We start from the raw sequence: 19,347 nt of genomic DNA on the forward strand, positions 1-19,347 counted from the left end.
TGGCAAGACGGTGGCACTCGTCCAACTCAACTTTGTCTGCGATACTATGTACTATGGGAAGTAAATATTTATTTAAGGAGTGTCTCTAAACCCCATCAGGTACTGCATAATCTGGAAGGAGGCCTGGAATTATCAGTTTTTGCATCAGACAGCGTCTGCATGACAGCACTGTCGACTTACTACTGGCGCAAACTCTGGAAGCCTAGTACAGAAAACATCAGCAACGAGACCCTGCGAATTGCAGTGCACTCACATGTGTCCACCCAAGGCTACTTCGCAATAAGTGAGTCCCCGCTCTGAGTGCATCGACCCGTAGGCACCCACGCCATCGACAATGAAGCTGTCATCGGCGATAGGCGTCTGGAATCCTTGCAAACCATTCCCTTGAAATATGATAAATGGATCGTGGCGTACATCAATCATCACTAGTCACACACAGGTCATGCTACAAATGGTTCCCATCAATTGAGTGATACAGTCACGATCAAGAACGCACTGACTTTTGAATGGCAATTCTGGTTCTAAGTCATCAAACCATTGCATCAGAATATACGAAGATACAGGTCGAAATCAAAGTCATACCCATCAGCGGTGATGATGAAGTCCGCGAGTCCGTGCACGATGACGGTCCGCTGGTTCTTCTCGATAACACTCGGTAATACAGTGAGTGCAGGGGGTGAGCTGCTGTCTTCGTTGGGGAAGACATGGGTCAAGGTGCATTCAATCCACTCGGTATCCACGGGCGCATGAATAGCTTCTTTTACGTCTGTTAGATTATAGTAGATTGAAGACTGCGTGCCTCTGGATCCGCGTCAGCTTGGCTTCATTGAATCAATCATTGTATAGCTTACAGAAAACCTAGGACATCCCATGGAAGCGAATACTTGAAAGGAAAAGAAGTTAATATGGTATTCATTGATATCCTCTTCGACCCACAGTGTCCCAGATGCGATAGATATTGAAAGAGGGGTTGATTATCAGCGCATTATTGTGAATGTCGGTCCAGATATCGCAGCCTTGAGCAAAATTGGTAGAGTCTCCTGGTAGGGGAAGAAGACCTTTTGGAGGGTATGTGACGTACTTATCCATGTAGCCAGTGTAATTGCACGTCGCGGCCATCTCGTCGAGGTGGGCCATGTACGTTTGACTAGATATCAATCAGTGAGTGACCTGCGAACCAGGTCCGAGTGAAATGGACAAACTTAAAAGAGAAGAGACTTGCGTGTTTTTTCACGAAGTCCGCTGTAGGGATTTGTTGTTGCACCACATACCATGAGATTAAGGCTGAGCGTCAGTATAAGCCCTCGAGAAGACATAGAGGAAGTCAAAATGTTATGTACGATCACTGATCCATATCCCTTGCAACGAGAGGTCTAACCGACTCGGGTTCTCGTAGATATAGTTTGCGATATCTTCATTTGTCTTAGAGTTACGTTCAAAGAAGATGACTGGTGACTCACAAGGCACGTATGTTCCAGCATACTGAATAAAGTCAGTACGATGTTTTACGGGACTCTCTGAGAACTTACACTTTCACCCGATAAATATAGCTTTTTACCTTTGAGTTCCGAAAAGACCTCAAGGAACTGCTGCATGAAGCCGACGACTTGAGCAGCAATGTCATCTTCGTTCTGAGCGTCCGGGATGCCTTGGGAAAATCCCGTGCCGACAGGTTGCTCCACCCAAAGCACGGAGGACAGGTTGGTCCAACTGTGTTGGTTCACCGTCGGTTTTGCCTGACCCCAGGACCAAGTGAAAGGCTTCAAACATCTCAGTTATAGATGAGTCTTGTCGTCAACAAAGAGGCTTACCCCATTCTCTTGCAGCAAACCTGCGAGGGAGGAGCATCCAGGTCCACCATTCGTCCTTCAAGTGGAACATGTCATGTCAGCAGCGACGAGCACACCGCTTCCAGTGATGACGCACCAAAAAATCAAATCATCAAGACTCCCTTGGGGGCCGGGAGGGAAAAACCAAAAAAAGAGCTGATGTCCTTGATGTCAACACTTAAAGGACGTGTATAGATTACTCAAGTACACACCTTACGCGTCTCATTAGGACTGTTGCTGATGGGCAGAAGACCTGCCCAGCTAGGACCAACGTCGAAGTCAACAAGAGGAAGGGATTTTCCCTCGACGTAAAATTCTAGACGAAGATGAATCAGACGTATGAGATATTTACTTGTAGCATTTCAGTCACCTGAGGCCTTGGGGTTGGTGAATGTGATATTCTGAACACCACCGCTCTTTACGTTCTGAGAGCCACTAGTCTGCCAACGTTTTACTGCCTCGAGTCGGCGTTCGTTAATCTCTTGCATGGTCATCAAACGACCGCTGGCGGCGGCCACTGCGAGCAGAGTCGCAAACACAGCAAGAAGACGCATTACGGCCGAATAAGCCAAAAGTTTGTGAGGGGGAAATAGCGTTCGTATCTAGAACGAGTATTTCTGAAGTGACCATTCAGATAAGTATACAAGGTGGGTCGCCATGGCAGGGAATGTATGGCGTCATGGGTTTTTCATGCAGCGCTACGTGGGCACGATCTACTTGGGAGTTGAACGTTTAAGCGTGATTGACACACATGCGTTGCGGCAGAATTGCCGAGCCGAGTTCTACCAACCGGTTTGGCCGAATTAGTTGCGCCTGGCAATTGGCAAGACTTCTTTTCGAGAGCACAACCTGGCAGAACACCAGGCTCTCAGAGCAACGAGCCATTAAATTTGAATGATGAATTCGTGTTCAATTAAAATTGTTCGACTGTTACTCACATGCCGGAACATGCCTGAGCTCTTGGAAAGCTTACACATTGAAAAGGCAACAATTGATTCGAAGCTACTCTTGGTTGCACCATGAAGAGTAATCTATGTCTCTGAGATAGATATTGATGCTCATAAGTACATTGCATAACAGTAAATACTTACATCCCAGGGAAGCACGCCCAGTATGAAGTCCTAAAAGCTGGGTAATTGAGCACATCGTTGAAGACGAACCTAGTAGACATTATAGTAGCGGTGGTATAGCTTGATGAAAATGGAAGTCAACAACACGATTACTAGCGCTGTCTCGTGGCATCCATGCCTGCAATACTTGCAACACTCACTTTGTTGTTGACTGGTTATCGGCGAGGGACCAGCAGAACAACCGGTGAGTACTAGTGAACTATTCCCATCCTATTTCACCACTAAGAGCCAGGAAAATATACAGATGACTTACCGTAACGAATTATGTCTTCCAAAACTCTTACGACGCCTACCATTGAGGAAGTCGTGTATTCTGATTCTAAACCGCCTGCAATGCCGAAAATCCACTCCTGCCCAACCCGAGAGACGAACTCCCAAGCACAAATTGAAAGGTATCAACCATCGAAAAAAAAATTCGTCTTCTTGCACGAGTGACAACATCCGTATCACGAGCTTCGTTGAACGGCAGAATGCGCAAGTGGAACGGCGACACAAGACTTCTTGTTGGGGAACCATGATCAAGCGAGGGCGGAAAGATGCATGCACTGGCGCATCCACCGGACAGGAAGATAATACGGGCGGGAAGACGGAAGCGTTAGCAGTGGGACACCGACAGAAAGATGATCGAGGGCGATTTATGTAAGTTGGAGTCAACAAATCAGATTAGAAAAGCAGAGACGCTTAATTAGACTTGCATGTTTACCTTCAGATGATAAGAACACATCCCAGGTTCAAATGTAAAATTCACGTTACGCAGAGCTCGTCCGAGTCGTCGGCCCTATCCAACAAGGACACTCCCGGGCCAATGCCGAAAAATTGGTCATGGGAAGGGGAGGCTCGCCGAAGGCGAGCCGAGGAAATTGGAAGGGGTCGGCCTTCGGAAGTCGGAAAACCATCCCAGGGGAAAGCCTCTGGCGGTACTTTCAGTACTTTCAGTTCGCCGAGTTTGCTGTATTTCCACTGGCTTTCGGTCTGGCTTTCGGTCAAGACGATCGAATACATAGTAGGTGAGACAAAGTCCCAACAAGAATTAAATTAAGGTGTTCAAATAATACCGGCACAGTTGATATATTGAACGTTGAACGTTTGAATGCCCACTGCTTGCACTGATCATCACAAAGTTCCAAACGGAATTCAAAGTGGTACGTGACTTGGTCCTATCTTAGCCCATCTAATTTAACTCTTCACCCGTTTAATTTTAACCGGTGAGAAACACGTATCAAATCTTATTTTATTACAGTCAATCTAACCTGGTTTCCAGTTGCCTGATGCTCAGTTGCGTCAATGCCACCTCTAAACATCGTGGTAGGCTATACTATTCTTGTACTGGACGCTACATCAGTAAAACCTCGGATTGATTTTCCTTCATTATCCCACTTTTCTTGCCTTGGCGCTGGCGCTAAGGCATAAAAATTAATACAAGGAGTGATAACTCGATCTTTCCGAAATTTCTCAAAGGCGCAAAGGAGCGGTCCATTGGTTTTGCCACACAAAGGAGAGAAAATGCATATTAAGAGAGAAAAGAGTATTATAAATTCAAATTGTGTACAAGTAGCTAGATCAAAATGCAATCTCAAAGGCGTGATGGTCAGCGTATTTATTGACATAGTAGGCGCGGAATGCATCATAGGAATGATAAAATTTGAGCTCTGGAGGCAGGAATTCCGTGCCGTACACGGGAATAAGATGGGCAGCGTGATAAATGGCGTCAATATGAATGATTGCGTACTCAGCAGTATTGTTTGCACCCTCTCCTGGACGAACCATCCACATTCCCGTGTCTTTGTCTGCAGCATCGCCGATTTTGTTGAACCAGCGAACCACAACGCAGGGATACACTTCGCCCCAGTACTGGAATGAAAAAAATGCGCGAACATGTGCGACTTCGAGACCTTGCATGCCAGGTAGACTAGAGTCTGTGTTGACAAAGACACAGTCGTTGCGTGAATGCCCACCTCGCCAGGAGGGACAAGAGCGGATGTGTTCAGTGCGCATGCCACCAATACCACTCAAATCGCTCGGTGCATAAAATCGCGATGATGCTGAGTTGAAGACCGCAATTTTGCTGAGATAGAGGGGACATTCAGCAAGAGGGATATCGGATGGATCGCGGGGATCATCAGGATGCGTCTGTTGAAATAAGAAGCGTCTGAGAAGGTCAGATAGGTGAGGAATATTAAGTTCATCAGCGAGTTCAGGAATGGTTTGAGCGCGATTTTTGCCCTCTGTACAGTATGTTCAGTATCACGTTGAAAATCAGGAAAAAAGGACACTTACGGCGGGTTTTTGCCAGTGTTACGAACACTTGTAGAACTGTGGGCCCGTTGTCTATGTCGAGGTCCACATCAATGTTGATCAAGGGAGGTGGGGTGGGTATGGGTGGGGCAGGCGCAGGCGCATCCATATCTGCTGCTGCTGCTGCTTGAGCAGGTTCGAGTGCTGCTGCCCCCCGTCTTCATCAACTTGGTTGATCTGCGCAGGAACTGTTATGCAAATTAGTTGAAATATATCTTGTAAGGAATGCACGACTTACCTAAGGCATTGACTGCTGAGAGACAAGTGCCAGTGAGCATCCCCCGACGCATGAAGTCGACTCGCAGTGCTGAAAGTTTGTCGAGCCATTGATTGGTCAGTAATATCTGACCAAGCACATTGTAACGGCTCGATCGTCGCCAAGGCTCCTTGACCGCTTTGATGTGCTTGTTCTTGGTGATTGACGAGCAGAGACCGTTGGGTGCAGCAAAGAGTCGAATGTTTCGAACATAGTGCATGAGCGAGTGTTGATGAGGTAAGGAGAAGTGAAGGATGACACCCGTTGTCCTGAAGATTTCACGGTAACGGTGAAAATGAGAGAGTGCGTCTTTGATTTGAAGTAGAGAGTCTTCGGTGATGATATTGCGACGGACTAGATAACAAAAATCTAGAAGCGCACGAAAGGCGCGAACGATGTCTTGAGGTACATGGCCCTCGATAGCAGGTAAATAGACCTAAAGGATTCAATATTAGGTAGTAACAATACAAAAAAATGACGACTCACTTTCATCAAGGCCTTGGAGTCATCTCCTGTCCACTGTTTGAATCCGCGCCCTTGAGGAAATCGTCGCAAGCCTGAAAACGAGGCGACAGCAGTGATTCTATGGCAATGAGAAAAAGTAAGCAATCCGAATACAAACTGAGCTCACCTGCGGTCAATATCATCCATAATTTTCTGTGCCTTCCATTTGTTGTGTGTCTGACGGAGGTACTTCTCGACCCATGTTACGAGGTGATCCTTGAAGGTGCCTTTTATAAGTTGATGGAGGATATCTGGTGATATCATTTGATGGATATCGGCTCGGGGAAAGTCGTTTGTGAATGGCTGTCGAAATAGTATTAGTTTTGTAAATGAAAACGAGAGAAAAACGCTGAATGACTTACCACAAGTTGCGTGACTATTCCGAAGTCTTCCCAAAGATCTCCTGAGGGAGCTTCTTCAATGAGTGCCTCTGTATATTTGCGGCTACGGGGCAGCGCATCTTCGTCAAGATCTTCGCAATTTGCAACACACCTTTAGAATAATGTGAGCGACCATGTAAATACATATTAAATGAAAGACGTACTTTGGACACCAATTACGGACAATGCACGCTAATAAAACTTGCTCTTCGTAATCCGCTATGTAAGGCCCTAGTCCATATATGACACGCCGGTAGTGGCCATCTCCAAAATGCGTTACTTCGGGAGTCGTCATGCCCGGCTTGAGCGGATCGAGAATTTTGGAAAGGGATGAATGGAATAACTGTCGATGAAATCTTCAGAACGAAGGTTCTTCAGCATGTTCCTGCGTAGCTGTATCATAGTTAGTCAGTTATAGAAATAGATTGCAGGGTTGAAACATACTTTTCGGCATTGCCAGGAACCCAATGACGGCCACACCATCGCGATGCGCTCTTCGAACGTTATTGTGGATGTTCCCAATGGAAGCATAGAGCGGGTAGTACTCGTTGTTACCCGTTCCGACTGAAACTGTCGTTTTGTCGCTGCCAAGGATGACAGGGACAAATGTCGACCCGAGAGTGCTTGGGTCTTTCGCGATTTCGTCCTAGATACATAGAGCCGTTAATATCGGACATTACGAAACAAAAAATGCATTACTTACTGCTTGATTCCACACCCAGTCGCCAGACATGAAATCCTTCCATTGGCGCTTGTTGCCCTCAGTTGAATACTCCCTATACGGGCAGTAATCTATCTCGTTAGTGTAAGTCGAATTTGTGAGCATATTATGCGCAACTTCACGTGGGTCGCGGAACCAGACTTCGTATTCGCTGTCCATCCAGGGCTTGTCCTCATCTGCAAGTCTCTCGCCATCATAGGCGACCATAAAACGTTGCCATGGTACATCCCCAAAGGGCGAACTGTCGATGACATGGTACAGATCATGGTGATCTGCAAACGGCGGGTTGTCGTTGTGCTTCGTGAGGGTAGATGCCCATAGATCCAGTAGCCGGTCAATTTGACCAGCTGGCATTTGATTGTGCTTGTAAAGGAACTCGGCCGTTTCAAATTCTGTGCGGTTTCGAAAAGGCGTCCAGTCATCAGGTGCGAGATTCTCAGGAGGTGGAGGTGGAGCGCCAGGGGGGAGGAATACACCATTAACATCACATGGTCTACCTGTAATAGCGCTCATTAAAGATAGAGTATCAGGCAGTAAATTGACGTACCGTTAAGACCTGTGTGATAATTGCGATAAAGATGATTGCCACGCCCAAAAAATTCTGTGTCGACGTCTGCATGGGGGGATTGTTGGTGCAGATGTTCGTCCATGTCGCCCTGGTAACCATCCGCATCAACATCGTGCTCATTGTCTTCATTGCGAGACGGGTGTGGGCTTGGTGTTCGGGGAACAGGTTCCAGAGATTCTCGATGGTTGTCTTGAGGCGGTACTGGCATCACAGGATGTGCCGAAATTTGGTGTTTCATTCGCCCAGCAGAGCTTTTGAACCATCTTGAACATGTTCCACATGGGAGTTGGAGTGCGCTATGGTCCCGTCAGCGTGGTTGGATGTGTGGAATATCAGCAGGCATCACGGAAAGTGAAGACACTTGAGATTGCGTCAATAAGAGTGCGCGGCTGAAATAAATCGATACCTGCATTTTCGTTGAGTGGATTTTCAAGTGACTGAGCTCAGGCCAGCCGAAGAATGTGTCTAGTTGATGTGACCAGCTGGAAGTGTAGACATTTGAAGCAAGTATGGCACGAAAAGACAGAATAATGCAGGACTTACTTGATGGTTTGGACAACTTTACAGGTGCGCAGACCAGAGAGTCCTGCTAGTAGTGAATTGAATTAGCGATCGAACTTTGTTTGGTTAGCTCTTAAGTACGGAACTTACAAATTGGTTGTCAATTTTCAACTTCAACCATTCTACCGACCACTCATTACATTTCCCTGGCCGTCCCAAGCTTGCCATAGAGCCTGTCAAATCCGCTCCTCGTCAGCAATGTCCGACACCGCTCAGAAGTCACGCACTCACGCACAGAACGCAAACAAGCATCCAGGCTTGCCTGACCTGCCAGCAAAAGGACGTCAGCGACGGACTAAGGCCCAGATAGCAGAGGACAACCGGATTCTCAAGGAATCACGCGAAGTTCAAGAGCAGGCCGCACTTGAGGGGCTGCAACGGCTTGCAGCCATGCAGAAAGAAATGGAAAAGGCGGAGGAACTCACCATCGTGAACAAGCCGAAGCCAGTGAAACCTCGCGCCCACCCTGTTGTGAAGCGAACGGCGCCTGATAAGAAGCTCCTGACAACAGGAAACGCTGGTGAGTGCACAAGCATCAAATGAGGCTCACTTACATGGGGCTAACATTGTTGAGGACCTAGATGAAAGTGGTCGAGACGACAGCGGTCATGTTCAAGAGGAAATCAGTGAGAAGTCGAAGACTCAAAAGCGTGGCAAGATCTCACTAAAAGATGCCATCAACAATGCCCGAGATTTGATCGCAACACCAGGAATTAGAAGCCAGGAACCACGTGTCGAAGACAAGAAAGGAAAGTTATCTGCCGTGGCGAAGTATGTCTTTTCGACTTGATCAAAACCATGTTGATGCTTACTGAATCAACACTATTCTTTGTTAATTTAACCTCAAAATTCAGGTCGACCAACTTAAAGTTTTCATTGGTAGGACGTGTCAATGGCTGGGTATCTGACGTTACACCAGATGAGAGGTCCAAAGCTTCAAGTGCATCCAAGTCTCGCACCGCTGCCTCCCCTTTCTCATTGGCACATGGGCCACCCAGCACCCAGGTTACATCTGTATCAGGTGTAAATACCAAGCCCAGTCGCCAACCTAAAGTCTCTTCCAATCTTGCTACTGAGGTTCTTGTTGGCGGCTTTGCCGATGACACTTTGGATGATTCCCAGGAACACCTTGAAAGAATCGCCTCGAAAACAAAGGAGAAGAAGTCTTTCATTAAGGTGCGTAGAGCATATGTAGTCTTACTGGTTCTAATACAAAGTGAACTATATAGATCACTACCAACACGAGGACCGATGATGCGACAATGGGCTCGAAGGGACAGTCTGATCTCAATGTGCCAATGGATGTGGAGGCCTCCACGCAATCAGACATAGAGGCAGACTTCGAGGATGACAGCCCAACAGACTTCGAGGACAATGATCCGATGGACACAGAGGATGATGTGGAGAATGACGTGGAGGTTCTGGAGGACGACTTCAACCCAAACGAAGACGTGAAGATGTCTGAGGACAGTGACGGTGGCAGTAATTTATCATCCCACCATCTGAATAACAAGAAGCACAAGGTCTTGTTTCACTTATTGTCCTCAGATGAGGAACTTGAGGCTCCGCTTACAGCTGCTGTTGGAGCGGTCGCGAAGAAGGCCATGCAGGTAACATCTTCAGTAAGTCTATTTCATTAATGGTTATTGCTACTCATATTTGTTTGAACAGACTTCAGTCGCTGTCTCCGAGGCAGCTGCTACAGCAAAGCCACCTGCGAAGAAGGTGAAGATTGAAGAAGGTGTTGATGACGATATGAAACCCGTGCTTGTTCCATTGCCCGGTCACTGGATCGAGAAGCGATATAAGTCATGCTCAACCTACCGGAACAGTGATCTCCCTCCGCAATGTCAGGATCAACGGTGGCCCAAACATTTTCTCTCGACCCTTTACCTGTGGGCCGGCAGCCAAAATGATCTCTGGGAGTTTGCAGATACCTCTCTTGTTGAAGCGCTTCAATGCATTTTTGATGTCGTGTATCCAGATCTCCAGTACAAGGTGACCGCTCAGGGATCTGTCTTTGGTGTTGTGCGTCTAGCAATTTTTTTGTAGCACTATTGCTAACTCATTGTGATCTCAATAAGGCTACTCAGCGTCTGGCAGAGTGGCGCAGCAACTTCGGTTCAACAGGACTCGCAATTATGATCGACTTCTTCGCTCGGAACGAAGACACTAATCCAAAAGACCTTAGTGAAGTGCTTATGGAGGAGTTCGTGTTCCTCTTCGAGGACTTGGACTACTCAGACAAGATGAAAGCATTCCAGTCTCCTTTCATGATACAGTTATTTGCAACCGCTCATCTTCACAGTATTGTTGGACATGCTCATGTCACCGCCATCAAAACAGATGTATTGGCTGCCAGTGGCATGGCTGGTGTTCTTGCTCTCTGCGCAACTTCAGTAAGTATTCTGACCATACAAGAATCATGACTTATCACATTTGACAGCTCGAACGTGCTGTCAAATGCCTCGGCGCTGGTGCCATTGGTATTGATGTGGACATCCTCAATATGCATCCTGCACAACTGAAGCGCAAGCTGCGCACACCGAAGACCCTCAACAAGTGAACCGGCAACTACAGCACCACCGAGCATGCATTTTCCATCAACAACTGGGGGTCAGTAACCGAAGCTTACTTGTCTAGCGTAAAGAAAAAGGGGGACATTTTTTTGAGGGACATGGTTTCAACAGCGCGGAAGTTACTCAAGAAATCGGGCAGTGCTGGCCTTGAGAAGTACCTTCGCCTCAATGATGACGACGAATCAGAGGACATCGACAGGCGTGCCATGCTTTGGTGACTAGTAATATCAGTTTTTTTTTGCGTTATTCATGAGCTAACATCATTTGATAGATCTCGTTCCCGCCATGCTTGCTGTCCGCTTCCATCATCGCCATTGATTCAAGTTCATAGTACTATCGTGTTTTGCTTATCCCACCACCACTCGTAATGCCTTTCGTCATCTTTAGTCTCGTTTCACGCTCTTTGCACCGTTACCCTTCTTTTCGCTAGCATTTCATACTCTTCTTTTCGCTAATGTTTCGTACTTTACTTTGTGTTCCCATTTTCATCACTTTTTTGCACTTTCCACCAGATGATGTGATACCATTTGCTCTCTATTATTACCACTTTGTTTTGTCAGTTAATGCCTCATAAGTGACTTTCATGAGCTGCAAAGTAGAATTCAGAGGACGAGTGGCATTTTTCTCAATTTTCTCATCGTGTCTTGCGTGTCACCTTAATGGTTCCTCAAACCTGGTAAAACTCGGAAAAATAGAAATAAATTCAAAATCTTTGGCGAAAATAGACCCGAGGTTGTACTGATGGGGCAGTCCGACTCCTTATTGAACAACAAAAGTTCTTACGATTCAACGATTTCTCCCACTTCGAAGGTCTTAAGTCCAGTCACTTGTCGGCCTTCGGTATGGTCGCCTATACTCAGACACCCCGAGCAATGGCTCCTTCCGGAGAAAAGTCTGGGAAAGACTTTGGGGGAGGAAAGAAACAGTCGAAAGGAAGGGGAGAACCATGTCATAAGTGGAATCGGGGAGAATGTGACAAGGAGGCCAAAGAATGCCTTTACTTCCATGTTTGCGATCGAGGAAGCTGCAGGGGGTCCCACAGACGGGGCGAATGCCCATTGGCAAAAGGGAGTAAATGAGTCCATAGCGGCCGGTCAGCGTTTTCGGCGTCACTTCATCTGGTCTTCGAAATCCTCTATTCTTAGCCCTACTGCAGTCTGGACTGAAACAGCTGCACCCTTACCAAGACCACCGCTATCTGAATTCTCTAATGTCGAAGCAATCAATACTATTTCGTCTCATCCCGATTTGTTTCAAGTTTCTACACCTATTAATGTTGATGTTTTCCAATCCATGTTGGAGGCCGTGAATCATCCTAATCCTTCTTTCTACCTGTCTGTTTGCACGGGGCTCCGTGAAGGTTTCTGGCCATGGGCCGATACTCATTATGGAGATTATCCTACAACATGGGAAGAACCCACTCCTCTTCCAGCTGCTGAAACAGGAACGGGTCTTTCTTCGTGAGCAAATCGCAAAAGAAGTTTAGTGTTGGACGATATTCCCCGGATTTTGGTCCGACCTTATTTCCTGGAATGTATTCCATGCCGATTCACGCAGTCCCGAAGGATGGAGGAAAATTCCGACTCGTCACGAATCACAGTGCAGGCAAATTCTCGCTTAACTCAATGATTGCCAAGGAAGATATAGCTGGGGTAACAGTTGGATAATGTTCAGCATTTGGGGAATGCATTACTGCCAATTCAGAGCTCTGGAGGGGGACGGACCTCTAGTAATCTGGAAGGCAGATGTCTCCGAAGCTTATCGACATATGTCAATGCATCCTCTATGGCAGGTCAAGCAAATCGTCTCCTTTGAAGGAAGACGACATGTTGACTGATGTAATGTCTTTGGTGGAAGAGCCTCTCAACGAATCTTCCATGCTTTCATGTCTCTAGTCATATGGCTTGCAGTCTTTGTGTGCCTCATTCTTGCTTACATCTATGTGGACGACTCGTTCTCCTTTGCCAAGCTTCAAGATCATTCCTATTATGAAAAGTACCAGAAAGATTTGCCATCTGACATGGTCAAACTTCTTCAACTCTGGGACGAATTAGGAATTCCACACGAAGAACGAAAACAAATTTTTGGGTCTCCTTTGGCGGTCATCGGATTTGATGTTGATCCTCAACTAATGAGGGTAATGCTTCATCAAGATTCAAAAGCTCGCTTGGTCTCTGAACTCCGGACCTTTGCCCGTCATCGGCATAGACGAACATTACGGGAGTGTGAGCATATTGTGGGATTGCTAAACTGGGCCCTTAATGTGGCTCCGCTTTTGAGACCTGGTCTCGCTGTGTTGTATCGCAAAATGGAAGGTAAAAGTCAAACTAAAGCTCTAGTTTGGCTCAATCGGAGTATTGTCAACGAAGTCTTATGGGCAGCAGAACATCTGGAACGTTCGAATGGAGTCTACCTGCTTAAGTCGGTGTCATGGAACTTATCTGATGTTGCATGTGCACGTAATGTTCTGCGTGTATACTGTGATGCTTCAGGCGTCGGCTTAGGTTTCTGGTATCCTTCTTTGAAGCTTGGTTTTCAGGGTGCCCTTCAGTCACATCAAACCTCCGATATCTTTGACCATGAGGCTTTGTGCGTTGCCTCGGCAATTCACGATGCTCTCTCTCGTCTTCCTTCCGAACATCGGCTGGCCATCTTTACGGACAGTCTTGATACTGTGGCCATATTCAACTCCCTTTCTGTGGGTATTGCATCTTCTTAGATTCGTTGTCAACCTCATACTCGCCACTTCTATCGATTGTCGAGTCTTTCACGTGTCTGGAGATAGGAATATTGTAGCTGATCATTTATCGCGGAACCGTAGACGGGAGGCTTTGGATTGCGTCCCGGACCTACGAATTCTACCTTTTGAACCCCCTCGGAATGTGCTGGGGGCAACAAAAAAATGATACCAAGGCCCCAAAAGACCAAGCAACCCGTCCGGGAGGCTTGGTCTATAGAGCGTCTCGCTCACGAGCGCTCAATCAATTTGGGAATGGCCCTGGAACGTTCTACTAATCATGCATATACTTCAGCACTCAACTCCTATCTAACCTTCTGCGACCTTCATCATTTTCCTATCGAGCCTACTCCAGACACACTGTCTTTTTATGTCACCTTCATGGTGACACATGTAAACCCTCGTTCAGTGGACAATTATCTTTCTGGGATTTGCAGTCTACTGGAAGAGTATTTCCCCGACATACGCTCAGTTCGTCGTTCACGTCTGGTTGCTCAAACTCTCCGTGGTGCCAAATGTCGCTACGGCGTGCCCGTTAATCGAAAGCTGCCATTGACACGAGCTGATCTCGCTCATGTTGTTGATGATTTACATGATCTGTCTCATGATGATAAGCTCTTTGTAGCTCTACTTCTTGACGGTTTTCATGGTTTGCTGCGTCTAGGTGAATTAGTATGGCCAGACAACAGCTCTCTCCAACTTCAGTGGAAGTTATCGTTGCGCACCTCTGATGCAACTAAACACTCCTTCGTACTTCCCACGCATAAGGTTGATCTGCAATTTGAAGGGGGCACCATTGTCATTCAGCAATCCCACATTCATCCCGATCCACACAATGCTTTCCTCGCATATCTAAAATCTCGCGATAGGCTCTTCCCCTTTCACTCAACTCTCTGGTTGCGTGAAAATGGTGTGGTACCCACCAGGTCATGGTTTATCGCAAGACTACGACACTTTTTTCCTCCTTCTATTGCCGGTCATTCCATGCGAGCCGGGGGAGCTACTTCCCTTGCAGCAGCTGGGGTACCTGCTATGGAAGTGCAAGCTCTTGGAAGATGGTCGTCAGATTCCTTTCGAGTGTATATTCGCAAGAATCCTACTCTACTGCATGCTCTCATTTTCATGGTCGGTCCGCACACGATGGTCGTGATCCGTTCGCGACCATCTCTTTGTAATTGTATTTATATCTTGTCATTGATACGTCGTCTCCTTTCTCTCGCTGTTATGTCTATGATTAATCTTTTTTATCCTTATTTCATTTTTAAATCCCTCCCTCCCTCCCTCATAACACACACATTACGGCTTAATCCACACGTATACATGTCTCTGGCTCATCTCGGTTTCTACCTATAGTCTTGGTCTCGCGCTTTGTCTCTAGCCTACACGGAGTATTCATCGGATTTTTTCGGACTCGCGTCCTGGAAAGATCCTTTTGCTGGCTAAACCTTACAGCCTGCGCTTCTGCGAGGCAAAGTGAGGCCAATTAGACACCGATTTGTTGTGTTCAAGCGACATGCTGGAGTGTAGATGTTTGAATTTGAATTTTCAGCGGATGGCTTGAGCATTAAGATACGTTTCTACAGCTGATGTGCTGAGTTTATGATCAATGAATATGAGAGACTTCAGAAGACATGCCATCAGGCCTGGATGCAAGTGTGGTGGTTTGGTCGTGTTTGTTCACGCTCGGACGCGAAGTGCCTCATGTCGCGTAATGACAACCTGTCACATGTCGGCATGTCACTCGCAGGCTCAAAACTTTTGACCACTGACCAGTCGTTAACGTTTAGGTACCTACCTATGTTTGTCAACTGATTCAAAGCAACTTGACGCATTCAGGCATTCCCGGGCTCAGGCCAGCCATATAACGAGTGATAGTCATCATTTGTTAGAACGCATCCGAGTTCGTGTGCACATCTTCCGCGAGAGCCTCCCATGCTTGTACGAATATGTCACAGAAAACGCACACGGATTTGACAATTAAGTCCACCATAAAAAGTCTCATTATGCCTTCAAAAGCTGGGCGACGTCGCTGCTGTTTTCCTGTCACACCTGGCTACTAGGCTTACCTCAAGAGGTTTACTCGATAATGTTGCGTCTTTCCGTCGCTCTGCTAGCAGTGACTGCCGCTAGCGCTCGTATGATAACCAAGGATGTGCTGAGGGAGCGCCAGCTTGAAGCAGCCCAACATTGGCAAACCAGTTGGACCGTGGAGACGGGAGGAACTGAGGACGTTGAGCGCAAGGGTGTCCAAAACATCACCTTTACAAACCCCAAGGCCTCAGGTGGATGAAGTGCTTCTGCACTAAACGCCAGTGTCTGATATGTTCATGCAGAATTTTATGTCGATGGTACATCCCTCCCTCTGGTCGACTTCGATGTTGGTCCCAGCTGGTCAGGCTTGTTGCCCATAAGCGACAGCCCTGATGAGACGCGTCAGGTATGTCAATCATGAGTCGTGCGTGTTCTCTACTGATTCGAACCACAGCTCTTCTTCTGGTTTTTCCCTCCCGGTCCAGATGGGAGTCTTGATGATTTGATTTTTTGGTGTGATTGAAAATGGTCAGCGTTAATCCACCGCTGATGTGACTTGCTCTTTCTCCAGGACAAATGGAGGCCCTGGATGCTCTTCACTTGAAGGTTTACTGCAGGAAAATGGAGTGAGCCCCTTCCCTTGGATCTTACGACACGTTTCACTGAGCAGTTTGAAGCCTTTCAGTTGGTCCTTGGGTCAAGCAAAACCAACGGTAAATGAATACAGCTGGACCAACCTTTCTTCTGTCCTTTGGGTTGAGCAACCTGTTGGCACGGGGTTTTCGCAAGGCGTTCCCAATGCACAGAATGAGGAAGACGTTGCTGCTCAACTCGCCGGTTTCTTGCAGCAGTTCCTGGAGGTCTTTGCGGAACTGAAAGGCAAGCAATTGTATCTGACGGGTGAAAGCGTAAGTTCTTATGGAAGACTATCTAGACAACATACTCATTGTAACCAGTACGCAGGAACATACGTCCCTTGTCAGTCTGTCGTTATTTTTCTAAGAGCATATCTAAAAGATTATTGAAGATCTGGCGAACTATATCTACGAGAATCCCACTCTATTAGACCTCTCGTTGCAAGGCATGTGGATCAGTGATCGTAAGTAATATACTCAATCGCTCTGCATTATCTCAAGGGCTTATCTACGGAGAATAGCTTCACTATCATGGGATGTGGTACAAGAGCAGATCCCTGCAGTGGATTTTGTGAACAAATATGCTGGTCTATTCTCCTTCAAGTCAGTTTATTTCACTTGAGTCGGGTTTACAGGTTGCTCACCCATCGTGCCCAGTCAAACGTTCACGAATCACCTCGAGAAGAAGGCCGCGAGGTGTAATTACACAGGCTACATAGACAAGTACGTGACATATCCTCCAGCCGGCCTTCTTCCTCTCCCAGGGGACTCAGTCGAGGCGGCTGAGGGCTGTGATGTTTGGGACGATATTTTCAATAATGCGTTGATCATCAACCCCGCCTTCAATATATATCGCATCTGGGACACTGTGAGTCGAAGAGAATCCTGCTTATCAGCTGCTAACGTTCTCCATTTCAGTATCCCGTCCTATGGGATGTCCTAGGCGCCCCGTAAGTAATTAAATAATGCACTTTACATTTCAGTTTACGCAGAGACAGGGGTTCGATCATACAGTCACAAACTCCGCTCTACTTCGACCGTACGGATGTGAAACAGGCCATCCATGCACCTGTTGACACAGAGTGGACGGAGTGTTCCAATATCAATGTCTTCCCAAATGGAGACGGCAGCTTGCCCCCTGCTTTCACCGTATTACCAAATGTTATAGAGAAGAACAAGCGGACCGTCATCGTGCACGGTCTCGCCGACTTTGTTCTCATTTCTGACGGGTATGCCTGCGTCCGCAAGTTCTTCTCCTATATCCTGATGCATGATTCTATTACTTAGAACCAGAATCGTCATTCAAAAGTACGTGCGTTCTTGACTATCACCTGAATCTGAATCAATAGGAATTGTTTGTAGTATGACTTGTGAGTGAGGAGAAGCGTCGAGGTGCAAAAACCACTCATTTTATTCAAAGGGAACGGATTGCAAGGATTCCAGACACCTATCGCCGATGACAGTTTCCTTGTCGATGGTGTGGGTGCCTTCGGGACAATGCACTCAGAGCGAGGACTCACTTATTACGAAGTAGTCCTGAGTGGACATATGTGAGCTCTTTCCGCTGTAACAGCGTCCCGCTTCTTAAATGTATTCTGCAGGGTTCCACAATTTGCGCCAGTAGTAAGTCGACAGTTCTTGAACCAAACGCGCTCTAACGCAGAGACCAATAATTCAGGCTGCCTTCCAGATTATGCAGTACTTGATGGGCTTTAGGGATACGCCATAGATAGGGACACTTGTCTTTGGTTTGATTTAGGTTCCTGCCATCTGTAAAAAACGTCAGCTCTTAGAAGATAGTTAGGAAGCCTATTGCCTCTGGATCCTGGAGATCTTCATTATTTTCACCGAGTTCTCATATTACTGCATGATGTATGCTTCTTATTCGGCTCATACTTCAGAGTACTTCCAGTGACACGCATCTTCAGCTGATTCTTGCCCTCCCAGAGTGAAAGTAAAAGACGTCTATATGTTCTGCAGCTTATAGAAAGATATCAAAGATGTGGAACACATGTATATCCTATGTATTCAAACGTGAACCTAAGCATCTGATGACGACTAATACAGCGTGTTCAAACATCTTCGTGTAGTAATTTGTGGACTTTCTCAAGCTTGACCGAAACATCAATATCGCAGCAGGTCCAGCAATCTGAGTAAATTTCGACAGCTATCGCATCATCACTGCAGGCAGGCGCTCTAGTGTAGCATTGCGAATCGTCGCAGACTCCATCGTTGGTAGTAGTTGAAGCTGCCTTCACCCCGGCGACAGCGGCGAGGATGGCAAGGATGGCAAACTGAATGGGCTTCATGATGTCTAGTAGGGCTATGTATCAGTACTTCGGTGATAACTGCGAGTAAACCATACACCAACAAAAGTTTGATCGTGCGGTTGAGTACGCGAAGGGACTGATACAAAATGTCGATTGAGTGAAACGGATTCAGCGTTACTGCATGCAGGACTGCTCACCAAAAGTTTCAGGGTACTTTTCCTAAGGTTTTTGGGATACGACCGCGTTCAATTTATATTTCGTGCTGTCCGCGGTTTAAGTACTAGTGATGGAATTTACTACGTCACTGGTGGCTTCTGGTTCAAATTGACGAGCTAGAAATTTGATCGAGAGATCGGTACGTCCGGTTCAGTGTCAAACATCTATTCGCTGACGAATTCTTACATACTTGTGTTCACTTCATGGAAGACGGGTTACACCTTCGATCGGAGAAACGTAAAAGTTTGTGTCAGCGTATGAAAATGGCTACATTTCACTCTTGAGCGCTGAGCGTTCAGCAAGCGAATAGGAAACACGTCAGGAGGATGTCTTTTGCAATCGTTTTACTTCGTGGTATCGGCATCTTGCTGTCAGCGTCAGCAGTGTTTACGTCGGCATTCTAACTTGAAGTACTTCAAGTACATAGCAAGTGTACGATCACCAGAGCCCATTAAGCCCTCCCCGCGGTGTATTCGCTTTGCAAGGCTGCACCGGAGTCTGCTCTTTGGACAGGTGCCGCCGATGGTTGACAATGGAGAACCCGCTGGTCGATTACCGTACTTCGAATAATAGGTTAGTTTAATCGGCCAAAATCGTGATACATAATGATAATCACACCTAGGGAGAGGTGAGCC

At 46.8% G+C, this 19,347-nt stretch overlaps 5 protein-coding genes across 5 annotated transcripts; 2 read left to right on the plus strand and 3 right to left on the minus strand.

Annotated features, from left to right (window-relative positions):
• Positions 1–72: 72 nt before the first annotated feature.
• F5147DRAFT_586344 (Alpha/Beta hydrolase protein) lies at positions 73–2,383 on the minus strand (the record flags this gene model as incomplete). The annotated part of the gene is made up of 15 exons (XM_041431920.1): positions 73–123; positions 181–202; positions 254–383; positions 493–521; positions 583–801; positions 852–883; positions 937–1,147; positions 1,203–1,284; positions 1,341–1,412; positions 1,461–1,482; positions 1,530–1,760; positions 1,812–1,866; positions 1,927–1,985; positions 2,042–2,145; positions 2,200–2,383. The coding sequence occupies 15 exons, from the start codon at positions 2,381–2,383 to the stop codon at positions 73–75; spliced, it is 1,503 nt and encodes a 500-aa protein (XP_041286503.1).
• Positions 2,384–4,448: 2,065 nt separating this feature from the next.
• Positions 4,449–7,628, minus strand: F5147DRAFT_823151 (uncharacterized protein; the record flags this gene model as incomplete). Its single annotated transcript, XM_041443760.1, has 8 exons — positions 4,449–5,184; positions 5,493–5,946; positions 5,997–6,093; positions 6,142–6,317; positions 6,377–6,506; positions 6,559–6,750; positions 6,835–7,040; positions 7,098–7,628. The coding sequence occupies 8 exons, from the start codon at positions 7,626–7,628 to the stop codon at positions 4,520–4,522; spliced, it is 2,451 nt and encodes an 816-aa protein (XP_041286504.1). The 3' UTR covers positions 4,449–4,519.
• Positions 7,629–8,442: 814 nt separating this feature from the next.
• On the plus strand, positions 8,443–11,041 carry F5147DRAFT_780013 (uncharacterized protein; the record flags this gene model as incomplete). Its single annotated transcript, XM_041442389.1, has 8 exons — positions 8,443–8,764; positions 8,826–9,015; positions 9,099–9,420; positions 9,474–9,866; positions 9,916–10,272; positions 10,329–10,643; positions 10,691–10,806; positions 10,888–11,041. The coding sequence occupies 8 exons, from the start codon at positions 8,443–8,445 to the stop codon at positions 11,039–11,041; spliced, it is 2,169 nt and encodes a 722-aa protein (XP_041286505.1).
• Positions 11,042–15,371: 4,330 nt separating this feature from the next.
• On the plus strand, positions 15,372–18,167 carry F5147DRAFT_620027 (Alpha/Beta hydrolase protein). The gene is made up of 16 exons (XM_041432600.1): positions 15,372–15,842; positions 15,894–15,997; positions 16,046–16,104; positions 16,163–16,217; positions 16,269–16,499; positions 16,548–16,569; positions 16,619–16,690; positions 16,748–16,829; positions 16,884–17,094; positions 17,145–17,176; positions 17,225–17,455; positions 17,514–17,534; positions 17,589–17,596; positions 17,647–17,776; positions 17,828–17,849; positions 17,905–18,167. The coding sequence occupies exons 1-16, from the start codon at positions 15,647–15,649 to the stop codon at positions 17,953–17,955; spliced, it is 1,527 nt and encodes a 508-aa protein (XP_041286506.1). The 5' UTR covers positions 15,372–15,646; the 3' UTR covers positions 17,956–18,167.
• A 26-nt stretch (positions 18,168–18,193) lies between these two features.
• Positions 18,194–18,633, minus strand: F5147DRAFT_440968 (uncharacterized protein). Its single transcript, XM_041429885.1, has one exon. It carries the CDS (start codon positions 18,533–18,535, stop codon positions 18,299–18,301), a length of 237 nt encoding a protein of 78 aa, XP_041286507.1. The 5' UTR covers positions 18,536–18,633; the 3' UTR covers positions 18,194–18,298.
• Positions 18,634–19,347: the final 714 nt, after the last annotated feature.

The sequence above is a fragment of the Suillus discolor genome (genome assembly GCF_016758755.1).
Source record: "Suillus discolor strain FC423 chromosome Unknown F5147scaffold_97, whole genome shotgun sequence".
Lineage (NCBI taxonomy): Eukaryota > Fungi > Basidiomycota > Agaricomycetes > Boletales > Suillaceae > Suillus > Suillus discolor.